This window comes from Montipora capricornis, chromosome 7 (assembly GCF_036669925.1).
Source record: "Montipora capricornis isolate CH-2021 chromosome 7, ASM3666992v2, whole genome shotgun sequence".
NCBI classification, from domain to species: Eukaryota; Metazoa; Cnidaria; class Anthozoa; order Scleractinia; family Acroporidae; genus Montipora; species Montipora capricornis.
In genome coordinates, this window is record NC_090889.1 from 27,864,237 (window position 1) to 27,878,893 (window position 14,657).

A 14,657-nucleotide genomic window follows, 5' to 3' on the forward strand; every position below is an offset into this window, starting at 1 on the left:
GAAGTGTCGAGCTGGTTAAGCCGGTGTTATGTCATGTGACTTTTCAAGCTTGGCGCCATTTATTTTCCCATAAAGCAATGTGTGGTTGATACGCTGGCTCCCTCACCCCTCTCCTCTTGAATATTGACATTTAGTCCTTACAAATTGGTTACAAATAAATAAATCATTTAAATAAATTACTTGTTTGCCCTCTTTTTTTTCTGATATTTCTTCTGCGCCGCAAATGCAAGCCCAAAAGACTATTGATGGGAGCCTTTCCAGTAATTTTGCGAAACATTCGAGGATCGACTTCAAACGTTTACACCGGCCAATTTATCACTCTTTTTACGTGGGATGCTTATGGTAGTCCACGTTTAAAAATGGCTTAAGTGTCCTCGTAGTCAGATATGGAAATAAGCCACGTGCTTGTCACGAAGCTCTTGGCTTGATACTGTCATGTCAGATACGACTTGCATGAGGTATCTTTGTTATTTCCGCGCGAAAGGTAATCGAAGAAGCTCACACGAACTTCGCAACGGACATACTACCTCCCTTGGCTAGATTGCAGAATACCCGGCCCTCAAAATATCTAACTTAAAAAACTGCTCCCGCAGTGCCGCAGTCGTGTTGTAATGCTGTGCCCGCAGTCCTACAGCTTCGTAGTCGTCAGTCGTTGAAATGATAATCAGTCGTGTTGCAATGCTGTGTGAAGAAGAAAGCACTCGTTTACTGATTAAGCCTAAGCGCTCGTTTCAGTGATTAGGCCTAAACACTCTCGTAAAATTTTAGCTTTCATTTTGCGGTTCGGTTAACTACACTTTTCACGAGATCGTCTTTCCCTTGACTCACTCAGACTTCATTATTCTAAGACTACGGCACTGCGGCACTGCGGTAGCAGTCATTCACCTAACTTAATTGCATAATTTTGTTTGGTCACTGCGGGACCGAAGGAGAAAGAGATTTGTGCCGTTCTCAGACTGAATTTGCAGAAGAGAGAATTCCGTATTTTGGTCCGGAGCAAAATTTCTAAAAATTTGAAACTGCGAACGGAAGTGACAAAATTTGGAAAAATTTTTGGGTCGCATTCATGTAAGAATATTTCAAAATTCTGATTTAAACAATTGATTGGATTTCACCGTTCTGTCGGAAACATGAATCTAAATCAGGCCTTTTGTGTCGCTATTGCGCTGTTGCTTCTTCAAATCATGAATTACAGCGTTATCAGAGTGAATTAGCAGAAAAAAGCATCCCTGAAGTGATCTTAGTCTTTCTGCAACCAAGCCTCCTTCGATTTTTGTCGGTCAAGAGCGATGGAAGGCGAGAATATCACACCTCTTGCCTCCATTTCCGTTTCCCACCGTGTTTTTATTGAATGTCAACACATACAAATGAGATGGATTCATGAAAACGCTTGAAGTCGGTTAACGCGGTGAGAAAACTAAGACGTCACAGAAATGTGAAGATAGGGGAAAAAAAACTACTTTGTTACTGAAGTTATATGATACCTTTAATTTATCTGGCTTTTGTGATTGAAATTTTCGCTACGTCTGTTATGAAATTATGTACGTAACTTCCTGAAGGTAAAAGTCAACTTTTCGAGGAAGTTATTGGCTAGTCCCTTCTTTGAATTACTGCGTTCACAGCCTGAATTCAAATCGTCTCCTCTAAAAGCTAGCAACGTAAGTCTCCTTTGAAATCGATTTTGTCGGTCAGGCGTGATAGAACAGCGATGAACGCGAAAATATTACACCTCTTGCCTTGATTTCCAGTTCCCACGGTGAATACATGTAAATGTAACTTAAATTGCTTTTTATTGAATATGAGCACATACAAATAAGGTTGATTCATGAAAACGCTTGAAGTCGCAAAGGAAGTGTTCGATTCTCATCACTCTTGACCTTCCTTAGCGCTTTTACCACGTCCCTTGTGACTCTAAGTCGGCTTCAGGGATAAGTTACACTTTCCATCCAACCTTCACATTTTACAAAAACAGTAGCATCCCACGTAAACGCTAACCGGCGTCTTGTTGCAAAAGAACTCACGGAATTCCGTCGACGGCGACCCCTTTCTCGCGGAAATTGCAAAATTAAGTTCGAATACGACTCTTAATTCCTGAGTTTGAGGCTTTTACGGTCAAAATTGCAAAGTCTACGGACACTCGTGGACTGACTGTTTTGCGACGACTATTGCGCTTTAAATTTCATTTCCAGCGCCGTAAAATTTCCCTGTGATTTGGTCCTATGCGCAAGTACGTGTAGAGCCGTAGATCAAATAAAACTGAAAAGTTTGCCCTGTGGCTAATGCAAAAAACGCGCGTCTGAACAGGACGCCAAGCTCTGCGCTAGGCACTATTTGTTGAATCGAATTGAACTTGACATTCAGTCCTTACAAATTGGTTATAAATAATAAATCATTTCAAAAAATTACTTGGTTGCTGTCCTTTTCAGATGACATTTCCTCTACGCAATAATTTGTGAGATGTCTCCCAGCCAAACTATTGATGGTGACTCCTTTTCAGTGGTACTAAATTTTTGGACATCTTCAATGTTTATTTAAGCAATAGACCACAAGTATCTATGCTTTATAGGCTAATAACCACGCGGGATGTTGGTAGAACACGAGAAGAATTCGTAAATCACGAGCCGCAGTGTTCTTCTAACATTCCAAGTAGTTTATCATGCCTATAAACCATAGCAACCTGCGGTCTATTGCTTAAATATAATAATTCAGAAGACGCGCGATTTTTCCATGAGTTTACTGGCCCAATAAACCATAGCTGATTGACCAATCAGAGCGCGCGCATTGATTTGGTTATTATAAAAACTGTATTAATTAAGGGCGGCCTATTTCTCACTCTTTCTTCTGGTATAAATTAACCGACCAAGCCTCGTTAGCATGAAATGAATTGATGAGGATTCGTGTTCTTGTATGTGGTTTGGTGGGCCAACTTGCACAGTGACGAAAGTGCTGTCATTTAGAAATGCGGTCAAAGGCAAAGGAATGTTTTCCAAGATCACTTCTCAGACATGTAAATAGCTCAAAAATCACAACAAACACTGAATTTCTTTATTAATGAAGATTTCTTAGGAAAATCATTAAACATATTTTTCTTTCGTACCTTCGTTTTTCTGTAACTAAACTTTATCTTAAATAATTTGTGTATAGACCTTATTCATAAATGGCGGTCACATTTATAATTTTTTTGTCCACTTGCAAATTAGCCTACCAAGCCTCATTTTCTAGCAACAATTATTTACACTTACCTGTATGTTATCGCGGTTTGTTTGGCTATTTTGCACTTCGACAAAAGAATTATAAATTGACCGCCATTTATGAATAAGGTCCATTAAAACAAGATTGACGATGTTTGTATAATGTTAATTTATGTTACTGAACGCCTTGTACTTTCTTCTTCATGCATTTCCGCCCGAAGTAAAGATCGTCACTTATGTCAACTGCATTTCAAGAATGCTTAGATCATCGTTTTTTCTTAATTTAGCGTCAAGGCTTTCTCTGATTGGTAGGGCGGAAAAAAAAGTAGTGAGAAGAAATTAGGAGGCTTGGTACCTCAGCCTTATTGCCAAAGATGATGCAAAAATGAAGTGGTTATATGTTGTCGGCCAAATCCGTCCTCAGGTTGAATCCATTTTTACCTATGATAAATTGGTAATCTTCATTTTACCTACGTTGAATACGCACTCTACCTAGTTTAACGCAGCTATAAACTCCACATAAAGGACTTAAAACACCTATACCTCCCCTCAAGCTCTGCATCCCAACACATCATCTTCTTAATATTTCGGATCATCTTTATCGGTTTCTGTATTCATACACTTATCCATTTAGTCTCAACATTACATCGTAGTAAGGGAACAAAGAAATGTATTATGCATTTACCGGTGCTCGAACTCGGACCCTCCAGATCTAAAGTCCTGTATCTGCACCAGTACACTACAACCGTGACAACTTAACCCAATTAACACAGTTACTTTTGTACAATACCTCAATTGATGTCCATGTATTATAACCAAAAGTAGTCCTAACGTGACCCTAATTTATCTCTAGGATTCACTTAGGCTCAAAAAACTTTCTTCAGTTAATCTGAGTGCGTATTCAACCTGATAAAATGAGGATCACCAATTTAATCTCGGTAAAAACGGATTCAACCTGAGAACGGATTTTTACCGGCAACAGTTACACTGTCAAAGAAGACAAGCCCGGTAACGTTGAAACTGGCATTCAGCAAGCAATGGACAGAACAATGTAGTTAAGAAATCTGTACTTGCAAAACAAGTGTTTTAGTGGACCATAAGAGTTTTCTTTAAACGCGAAAATTAAGCGTTGAGTGAAACTAAAAGTTGAAAAAATCGGAATGTCCTAGGTCAGAGCAAAGGCCGTGTGAGTTAGGTTCCGTGATACCTAAACCCAGACCCTTCCCTATCAATCAAGTCTCAAACCAAACGCTTTCTTTGTGTCAATTCCATCCGATCTTCGAATCGAAGTCCCAGTCGTTAACGAGACAACTGGAGATGGATACTTCCCGTACTTGAACGATCTACAAAATTTCGACACACAAATGCCTTCGAAATTCCCTGTGACCAGCAAGTAGGTTCTTTCTTCCGTCTTGTATAAATGTTAGTGTGTTCTGTATTCTCCATCCATTGAATCTGTTGAATTATTCTTTGTAAGAAGAAATACCACATTTTGGATGTACCCGACCCGCCAGATAGAGGTCCACAACTATTGTTGGAACGTGTCACACACTGCAAACGTGACACAACATTCAAGTGCAGAAAACGTAACACAATTCTGTTAGACGAAGTACACAACTTGATTTAATCATTGGGTGAACTCTGGTATAATTTTTCGAATTAGGCAGCCACAATGTATGTAACGCAACACTCCCAACTTCTACTTGTAACGCACCTCTGCGTGTTATCTCAAAATTCGCAAGACAAGTAAAATCTTGCAAATGTAACTCAACATCCAAGACGTAATCTCTAACGCGAAATATGAATATTTGGGTTGACTCTTTAAACGCAAGTGCCCTCCTTTTCGTAATTGAAGACAACATCAGTTTCTTTGTATTCGTCTGCAAAGGAAACATCCTCTCCAAATTGATTTTCCTCAAACATGCTGCACAAAGAAAGTGGCCTTGAGGTGTCAACCGGAGGTCCCTTACTATACAATAAAAAAAACTCAAATTAGAGGCGACAAATAGACCATTTTACAGTTGTGAGCTCAGTTACCTGGCCTTTGAATGAAAGTGAGTCTGGAGTTGACCTTGCTTTGATAGAAACCTCACTGCATTTTCTTATATTCATGATGTTGTTCTCGTGCTAATTAGTATGAATTTACATAAGAAAAGCAGTGAGGTTTCTATCAAAGCAAAGTCAACTCCAGTCTAACTTTCATTCAAAGGCCAGGAAACTAAGCACACAACTGTAAAATGGTCTATTTAATCTTTTTGTTCAGTCTGACTCAACCTCGCTCCCAGGGTCTCTCTTCTCTGTCTCCATGGTCGTTGAGAAAAAGACAGTGGAGGCAGAGAGGAGAGACCCTGGGAACGAGGTTGACTCTGACTGACCATTTTCTAAACCCTCTCACTTAAGCCGGGTTGTCACTGCGCACAGTATGATCGAATGACCGCTGGGGCTCTAATTGCGGATCCTGAACATACAAAAATCAAACCAAATCAACCATTGGTTTTTGAGGAAGAGGGAGTATACCCGGGGAAAAAACCCTCTCGGAGCAGAGTAGAGAACCAACAAACTCAACGAGTTCGAGAATCGAACTCAGGCTTCTTTTGTCAACCAAAGTCGAGTGCTCTCACCACTACACGTGCTCTGCTTCCCTACCGTGACTCAGTGTGCGACACAAAACGCTCATACGCGCCCGTAAAAATAACCGAGATTTAAAAAAAAGAAAAAGAAAAAGCGAAGTAAAACAAAACAAACTAAAAACACCTTGACAGGTAAAAGCCAAGCGCGAAATTTATAGGAGAACATTGCTTCCGCAAGACAGTCTATTTTCGGAGGGGATTCACGCGATTTGTCCAAACGCCACTTGAGCCAACGTACCTAGAATTACTGTTCGCCAGAAAAGGTTTGCTTTCAGCCTCCTTTGCGTCATCTACTTGTTGTTCTTCTTGTGGTTGAATTGTGTCCTCTTTTTCTTGATTTTTAATGGCACCATATTTATTCTCTCGCAGCTTAACTATAAAAAAAAAAGAAAATAAGAACTTTTAACGGAAGGTTATATTCCAGGTTTCATATCGATTGGGTCGAACCTGAAAGTGCTTAACTAAGGACGGTTTCCATTTGACGGAACTGATCGGCCAGACCGGGCATTTGGAAGGAATAACTGTACTACGCCTTCAATGTAACACACTTTAAGGATGACATATACTCCTCCAGAAGAATGCGAGGAATTATCATGCAAGTGTTTCTTCAAATTGTCGCATTTTCTTTGCAAACTGACGGGTCTGGCCGGACAGTTCTGACAAAAGCTTGGAAAAGCGCTTTAAGTTTTTTATGCATCTTTCGTGGACCGGAATCTCTTGTCCCTGGGTTCGGAGGCTTGGTTCCATATTTTCTCGGGAGAGCGTTGTCATGCACAGTTACACTGACGACCACTAGCAATCAGCACAAAAAAGCGCCAATTACAATGAACCAATCACAATTCAAAGCAACTGTACCAAAGAAGCTTAAAGCGCGGGAAATTGCGCGTACTCAAGTCGCGGTTGGCTTTGTTTTACTTTTTTCCCCGCAAAAACTCAGCTTGAAGTAGCGCGAACTTTATAAGCAAATTTTAACTTATATCTATCAAAGTCTCATAATGGATCGATATCATTTCTGAGTTGATCTAACTGCAGGAAGTTGTTTCAGTTGGTACAACTTAACGATTTCCAGGATGGATTGCATGCAGTTGTGCTACCTAGATGATGACATCTCATCAGTTAACTTACCGTTGTACAAGTGGCCTCTTTCCTGGCGGTATTTCTTTATAAGGATAAACACCACGACAAAAAGGACAAGATAAGCAACGAATGCGATAACAGTAACAAACCAAGCCCGAGAATATACTGGCGAATCTTCATCTGGCTGAATCACACCTATTAAATCAAGCATGATGTCAATAATTGTTTCAATAACGACAACAACGCCAAATATATACAATCGCTATTATGTTATGCGTGGCCACTGATGACAGCTTTCGTTATCACAAGCTCAGTAACGGTTTCATGCATTCCTACATTACAAATCATTTGTCCAGTGCCTCTTTGGACCCTAACAGGTTTCACTTTCAATAGGTCCGGTACATGCTGAACTGCACCGCCTAGCAATGCTTGCATGTTTTGAGCGCGCGGTTTCTTCTGGAACCTCGGGCTAAACAATAATTCCCGCAAATAATCGGTTTACGCTTTCCCGACCTCTACACCGTGCGCAGAGAATGATTTTATGTTATTTTGCCCTCTTGTACCATCCGATTAGAAAAGCGCTTGATTTTAGACCAGGAAGTCGTTGGCCCGGTTCAATCACCACTGACTAAAGGTATGAAAATAAAGGCAGAGCAAAGTGCTGCCTTCATAATGACATGTGCAATGGCTGAACCTCGGATACGAACGAAAAACTGTAAACCCCTTCTGCAAACACTTCCCCATGGCATTTGAAAATACCCTGCAGCACAATGCTCAGAACATGACACGTAAGCCCCAGCCGGCGTAAGATATGATTTACGGGTAGGATTAAAACCTCCTATGGCGAATTACTTGTCCCTTACGTCGATTAACCAAAAATCAACCATAGGTGGCTACAGATATAGAAAAAAACTCAGTTTTCCAGAGTCCACGTAACGAAGTGTAAGACAAGATTATCGTACCTTCTAGGGGTGGGATAGGTCTGCAAATACCCACAGAAGTAGGTAAACTAGTTATTGTCCCAAACCGATTGACCGCTTTCATTCGTAAAGCGGTCGCAGGTTTCCAACTCAATTTAATGGACGCTTGTGTGGCTTGTGGATCGGTAACATTAAATACAAATCTGAAGACTGCAGGTTCGTCGTTCGACTCCTCTTCGATCACATAGTAATCAACTGGAGCGCCATGAGATGCACCGGGGACCCATGAGAGTAGTACAGTTGAATCGATGCATTTATTTATTCGGAGTTGACTTGGAGCAGCAGGAAGTCCTGGAAGAACAAACGAAATAATAAAAAACTTTAATCCCATGGGACAGAAAGGACTTCCAAAATGTTCTGTTTCTCCGTGGTGGTATAACAGTTGTAATCCCCCTTAAACATCGAAAAAAACCCTTACCAAGGGCAGCATGAGCGTTAGTTGTAATAGGGTTCGCTTTACACGCGCATACTTCTTACCAGATGAACTTGAATACAAGGAATGCAAGATACGTGGGCGTAGTGGAGGACTTTTCCCATCATGGTGGGAGAGGCAACACTAACTTTGTGTCACCTTTAAGTTTAACGCGGAAAGCGCATGGACAATTTTTTAAAAACTTTGGCTCTCAATCAAATTTGCGTTGTCTCGGTTCACACGTGTAAAATGCACACACAAGAGCAAATGAAAGTACGCAAAACGAAAATTACGTCCGCGATTGTATTTTCATTTGCGCAGCACTTGCGAACCAGATGTAAGCGCCAGAGCATATCCATTAAAAGACTGCGGGGAAGCACGAAGTCCAGCTCTTCGCGCTGATCTTAATTTAAGTGGTACTATGACGAAGATTTTAGATTTTTTTCCGGGTTTTTTTAAACTGAACTGCAATGTTTATGACCAAAAAAGGATAAATGTGTAAATTTGGATCAGGATACACTATTCTTGTGAAGAAATAGACCGTGTAAACTTGTCACAAACCTGTCCGCCATTATTTGGCCTTTTTGAAATCCTTTTGGCCGGGAAAATAATAGTTACCCGGCCAAAACGATTCTGGCCTATTTTGGCCTTTTCAAATTTTGTTTTCACACTTTTTTATTATTAGGTATTTTACTCATAATCAATACTCGATTGATAGTCGAATTGCTGTTTGTAATCCGACTTCCATTGCGCAATCAGCACTGTTGCAACCTTGTACCCAGTACCCACGCTCTTCTCTCGGCCTGATTTTTTATTCAATATTCGCCTCTTTTGTCGCGTATTTGCCGTTTTTAGCGAACGTAAGGTAACATTCGCGTCATTTAGCAATTTGGCCTTTTTTACTCCAATTCCGCCGATTTTGGCGATCAGTTTGGCCGATTACGTAAAAGACGACCTGGCAACCCTGCGCCATATCAAACCTTCAATATGGCGATGAGTTTGCCGTCTCCTTCGATAACAGACACATTTTTAACCAAATCATGACACCCACCATCAACAACTAAAGTGACTTGAGCTTTCTCTCCAGGCCCAGCGTCGTTAGACGGGATACAAGAATACAAGCCAGAGTCTCTCGCAATGAGATCGAAAATACCAGTTGTGCTTTGGCCAAGTAGTTCTTGAAACCGGTAAAATCTGTATGCGTTTATAGCAGGGTGTGAATGGCTGGTACAAGTAAGTCTGACTTGGCCATTGTAAAGCACTGCGCTGATATTGTTGGCGTCCACTGACAGCTGAGTGTTTTCAGGTTTGTCTGAATACAAAGGAGGAAACAAATATGTTAAAGAGGAAACAAGATTAGAGGATTTGTTACAATTATAAGGTTATACGGGGAATTTTGAGCTCACTGATAAAAAAAATAAACATGTGAAATCAGCATTTATACCAGCATTAGCCGGTGCACAAAGTTTATCTTCTTTATGAGAATATGCCACCTTGCTAAGGCCCGAGATACGAACCATCTTGTGTATAGAATTCAGTATAAAGCAAAGAGCGGACTGGAACGAGCATAAAATTGAGACACGAAACGAATTTCAGTTGCACGCTCGTTCCAATCTCATCGCTGAAACACGAATGATTTCAATTGAGCTTGACGGGCCGATTTACACGATACCATTTTTGTCGCATGCGGCAAGGTTAGGACAGGCCTACGACATGACTTACGATTGGCGTGTACGTCAGAAAAATGTCGTAGCATTTTTAAAACATGTTTTAAACGCTGCGACACTCATAAGTCATGTCGTACGCCTGTCGTAAGCTTGTCGCATGCGACAAAAATCGTACCGTGTAAATTGGCCCTAACAAACACGACCATTGTGAAATGAAATTCTTTTGTACTCACAATGTACGTCAAGATCAACACTTTCCTGGATACCAGCAGTCAAGCCATTTGTTATCAGACACTGATACTTTCCAGAATCATTCCTTGATGCCGTAAAGGTCAGATTCTTTCCTAAGCCCACAGTCAGCCCATCTTTTATCCAGGTTATTTGTGGGGTTGGGTTACCAGTGGCGCTACATGTAAAGGTCGCTCTCTCGTTTTCTTTAACTGTCTGGTTTCTGGGTGTGATGATGAAACTCGGCGGAACTTTAAGAAACGCAAAAAAACATAAACTGAGTAAAATTACCCACACAATAACTTGTGAAAAAAAAAAACGTAATTTTTATTGCATTTTGCGAAAACTATTCACTTTTAGCGCACTAGACTAACATGTCTTTTGATATAATTCTATTCAAATTATTTTGTTCGTGAATTGATTATTTCCTGACTGTGTACCGTAAAATAAAACGCTGGAAAATGTAATCAACCTTTCCCATTCTTAAAGATTTTTTTAATGGGAAATATTTAATCCTTCCAACTAGAGTAACTTCTCATGGTTTTACGTGTTAAAACTTGTCCGCTTGTAAGAAACTGTGTACCCGTAACAGTTGATTAGCAAATGAGTATTGGTCTTCCGTTAAAAGCACCAGTCCAACTACTGATTAATTCAGGGCACATTCAAAGCATTCGTACTTACACTGCACATCGAGTATAGTTTCGGCCACTATAGGAAAACCCAAACCGTTATCCCCTCGGCACCAGTACTTTCCAGAATCATCTCTTTTGGCTTGGAAGCTTAGTGTTTCACCAGTTTTTAGATTCTGTCCGTTTCTTATCCATGTTATGACTGGGATGGGATAACCATTTGCGCTACAATGAAATGCGACCACGTCTCCTTCTCTCGCCATCTGATTTGCTGGCCTACTTACAAAACTTGGTCGGACTGAGAAGTAAAGAAATGCAATGAATAGTTATGTTGCGTTTTTAAAATAAAGGTAAGTAATGGGAGTGGAAGGAGATAAATTATTCGGTCCGACGTTGTGAGCGGCACCCTTCGCAATTTAGCCCACAAGACTGCAAAATATGGTGATCTGCACAGTTATCTACTCTACTTTATTCTCCTTCTATTCTTAAGGTTCGATTCAAACGTGCGATGCAAACGCAACATAGCAAGTAAAGGAGAAAAACCAATCGACCTTCAACGTAGAACACAAACCTGGAGGCACGGTGGAGGCTACGCTGGAGGCAGCGTGGTAGAGTGGTTAGGGCGTTGGGTTTGCATGCGGCTGCTCCGGGTTCAAATCCCGTTCTAGCCTCTGGCTTGGATTTGTTTCGGTTGTCCCGGATTCAACTCCACCACGCTTTGTAAATAGCCAACTGGTTGCCTCCTGCCAGTTGGGGTTCTTAATAATGTTTCTGTTAACTTTGAATTGTTTCTTTCACATTGTTAAAAGTGGCGTGCCTGTAAACTAGCTTGATAGCTAAGTGCAATTCCACTATAAACAAAGCATTTACATTTTTTTTACAAACACAATGAAAGTGCGATACCGAGACACAGACTTAGATGGCGAACGAGGATAACGACGTCCTAGGTCTAACTTCAAACGTGGAGAACCATTAACGCGTTCGTTTTCTTCCACGTTGCCGCGGTTCACACACATCGAATGTTAACGCTAGTGATGCAACGGCGCATGCGCTGTCGTTAGAGTTAAGGTATATCTAACGCATTTACTTCCTTGCATTTGCTTCTTCATTGGCGAAGTATTCTTTGAACGCCTCTCACTTGTTTTCCCAATCTGTTCTCCTACGAACAACGAACTGCTATCTTAAGTAATCATTTCCTTCATCCTTTCGACCATCATGTTTGGTTAATCGGTGTTATTGTGAGGAAAAATTAAATGCTGGTCACACTTACGGGGTAATTTGCCTAAGAGATGGATGCTTAATACTGAATCTTACCATACACAATCACAGCTGCTGACGCCGAATCTTCACCAAGAAAATTACGCGCCTTGCACGTATAGTTTCCCTCATCGTTTTCCTTGTCAACTCTCTTTATTATTAATGTACCATTCTGTTGGAAATCGTAGCGACTGCTGTTCTCTGCACTTATCAGAATTCCGTTTCTGAACCATTGAAATGATGGGCGTGGCGCTGCGCTTGGGTTACAATGTAATCTGCTTTCACTACCGTGCAACAATTCAAAAGGCCCCAACGATGCATTACTGAAAGAAGGTTTCCATGCTGTAGAACAAAGAGCAAAAAAGTGAGTCTGTGACGAAACTGTATTGCTTCGACGTTAGAGAATTTTTTTTAAATTGGATATCATATGAGTTGATATCGGAAACGGGTCACAGTCATGTTCTGAGGCATCTAGTAAACGATGTCCCCTAGAAGGATCCGGCGTGCTACAATGGCTGAGGCATTGGATTTTCATGCGAATACAGTGGGCTTAAATCCAGAATTGGCTACCAACTCGAGTATCTTGCGTAGGTCGCGAATTGAACCTCATTGTTATGGCAGGTAGATATTACGAGCGAGTTAGTCCTTCGCCAGATTACCCTTGCCAAATCAATTGATATCAAATTTTCAATGTGGGTGAAGGCTTGATAACGGTCAAAATGGAAAACTTGGGGGAGAGTGTGGGACAAGAATGCAACCTCGTTCCCAGGACCTCAACCCAGAAGCTAGGGGAGAGGTCCTGGGAACGAGGTAGGGAGGGGTGGCGCTACTCACCAATTGCACTTGGTTCGTTTTGTCCCAAAACTTTCCTTAGTGAGTTGAGATTTCCTAAGATCATTGTACTCACCCTGTACGTGAATCCATGTTGCGGACACAATCATTCCATGTTGGTTTTCTGCCACACACTGATACAACCCTTCATTGCCAAGCGTCACATCCACAAACTTCAGTTTGTTGCTATCTATTCGTAATTGTTCACTACCAGGAAACAGAGGATAAAAAGAGTTTCTTTCGTAAGAAATCGATTTTGAACAAAATGTTCAGCTACCCTAACTTATGCAAGATAACATGTTTCGCCGTTCGATAGCGCGCTGCTGACATCTTGCTAGTCTCAAGAACCTGTGGGTTAACCAAAGAAAAGCGATCTTTTTCATCACTCGTTGCAGCACTATACTCACTCCTTTAGATCCAGTTGTGATCCATTCTTGTACCACGTGATCTTTGCTGGGGGATAGGCAGTCACCTGGCAATCCAAAGTTCCGTTCGTTTCAACAATAATCTCCATTTTACTGGTTGGAGGTTTCACAGTCCATTTTGGCGCAACTAAAAATGAACGTCTCAATATTAGATAAATTACGCTATAATCTTCCACTGATACACTGAATGTCGACAAGTTTCTCCCTCGTAGGAAGAAATAACCCGTTTACTCTTTGTTCGTTTTTAATCGTTAATTATTTTTTTAGGATGGCATAGACTTAGTGTAAAAAACGAAACGCGAAACCAGACCATACCTTCCTCAGAAACTGAAGAAGTTTTCCACAGCAAAATGCGAAAGTTGAGTAAAACTCAATCACCGAGTAAAACTACTTCTAGTAGACTTGATCAAAGCTTTTTAAGTTGTAATAGTAGCTATTGGGGATTTTGTAGTTTTTGTTTTCGTAATTATTTGTCTTTTACTTGTTTTGCCTTGCTCTTTTGAAAACAAAATTTACATTCTCTGCACCTTTTGTCACGGTTGTCCAAGCAAACAGATGACATCAAATTTAAAGCAATCCGCCTCACGATTTCCCTTTCTTGCAGACCCGCTTCTTTTATTACTACGGACTGCTGCGCATGCTACGTTGTGCTTACCTCCAACAATAAGATGAACAGTATGAATTAAAACACTGCCATTTCTACCAGCAACATCAGCCTCACAAGTATAATTATCTTCATGCTTTGCTTTGTTAATATTATAGATGGTCAAGCGTCTTCCATGGAAGGAAATGGGAATCTCCATCGAATTCAATCCATCAACGATAAGCTGTCCATTTTTCTTCCAAGCTATACTTGGTGTAGGCCTGGAATATAAGTGATGGATAGAAAAAAAAATAACAAATTAAAAAGTAGTGCGCAAAAGTTCAATAACCCATGAAGCGTTGAGTTACTGTGAACTTTCAGAAGGACTAGTGTTCTTGGATGACAGTAGATGACGCGTTCACAAGCCAAGCGTCTTGGGTTGCAGCCACGTTGGAATCAAACTTGAGAGTAGTGATCACTGCTTACAAAAACGAAAAGGGACTGCTAATTGTCTGGCATTGCTATGGCCGTAAACAGGAATTCTGTTAAGAGTGAAAGCAACTGAGAGTATTCAGTAGTATCTCCTTGGACGGTACGCTCGTCCATAGCAATATTGGACCCCCACCCCTCCTCCAGTAAGTATTATGTCACCGATATTCAGTTTTACACCTGGGTGAAAACAGTGAAACTAAGCAATATTTTTGGTCCAAGGGAGCTTTCGACGGTAAAGTAAAAAAAAAACCCGTA

The 14,657-nt window shown here is 40.8% G+C and overlaps 1 protein-coding gene across 4 annotated transcripts in view; it reads right to left on the reverse strand.

Moving 5' to 3' along the window:
- Window positions 1–4,258: 4,258 nt before the first annotated feature.
- The window catches only part of LOC138056760 (fibronectin type III domain-containing protein-like), a 28,571-nt gene continuing 18,172 nt past the window's right edge, over window positions 4,259–14,657 (reverse strand). For all 4 annotated transcript variants that reach the window (XM_068902637.1, XM_068902638.1, XM_068902639.1 and 1 more), the window contains exons 6-16: window positions 13,983–14,191; window positions 13,310–13,454; window positions 12,979–13,109; window positions 12,129–12,413; window positions 10,867–11,112; window positions 10,191–10,436; window positions 9,342–9,602; window positions 7,861–8,169; window positions 6,947–7,093; window positions 6,060–6,195; window positions 4,259–5,160 (exon numbers count right to left, since the gene is read on the reverse strand). In XM_068902637.1, coding sequence (XP_068758738.1) covers window positions 5,013–5,160; window positions 6,060–6,195; window positions 6,947–7,093; window positions 7,861–8,169; window positions 9,342–9,602; window positions 10,191–10,436; window positions 10,867–11,112; window positions 12,129–12,413; window positions 12,979–13,109; window positions 13,310–13,454; window positions 13,983–14,191 — 2,263 coding nt within the window. In that variant the 3' untranslated portion in view covers window positions 4,259–5,012. The remainder of the gene's footprint in view (window positions 5,161–6,059; window positions 6,196–6,946; window positions 7,094–7,860; window positions 8,170–9,341; window positions 9,603–10,190; window positions 10,437–10,866; window positions 11,113–12,128; window positions 12,414–12,978; window positions 13,110–13,309; window positions 13,455–13,982; window positions 14,192–14,657) is intronic.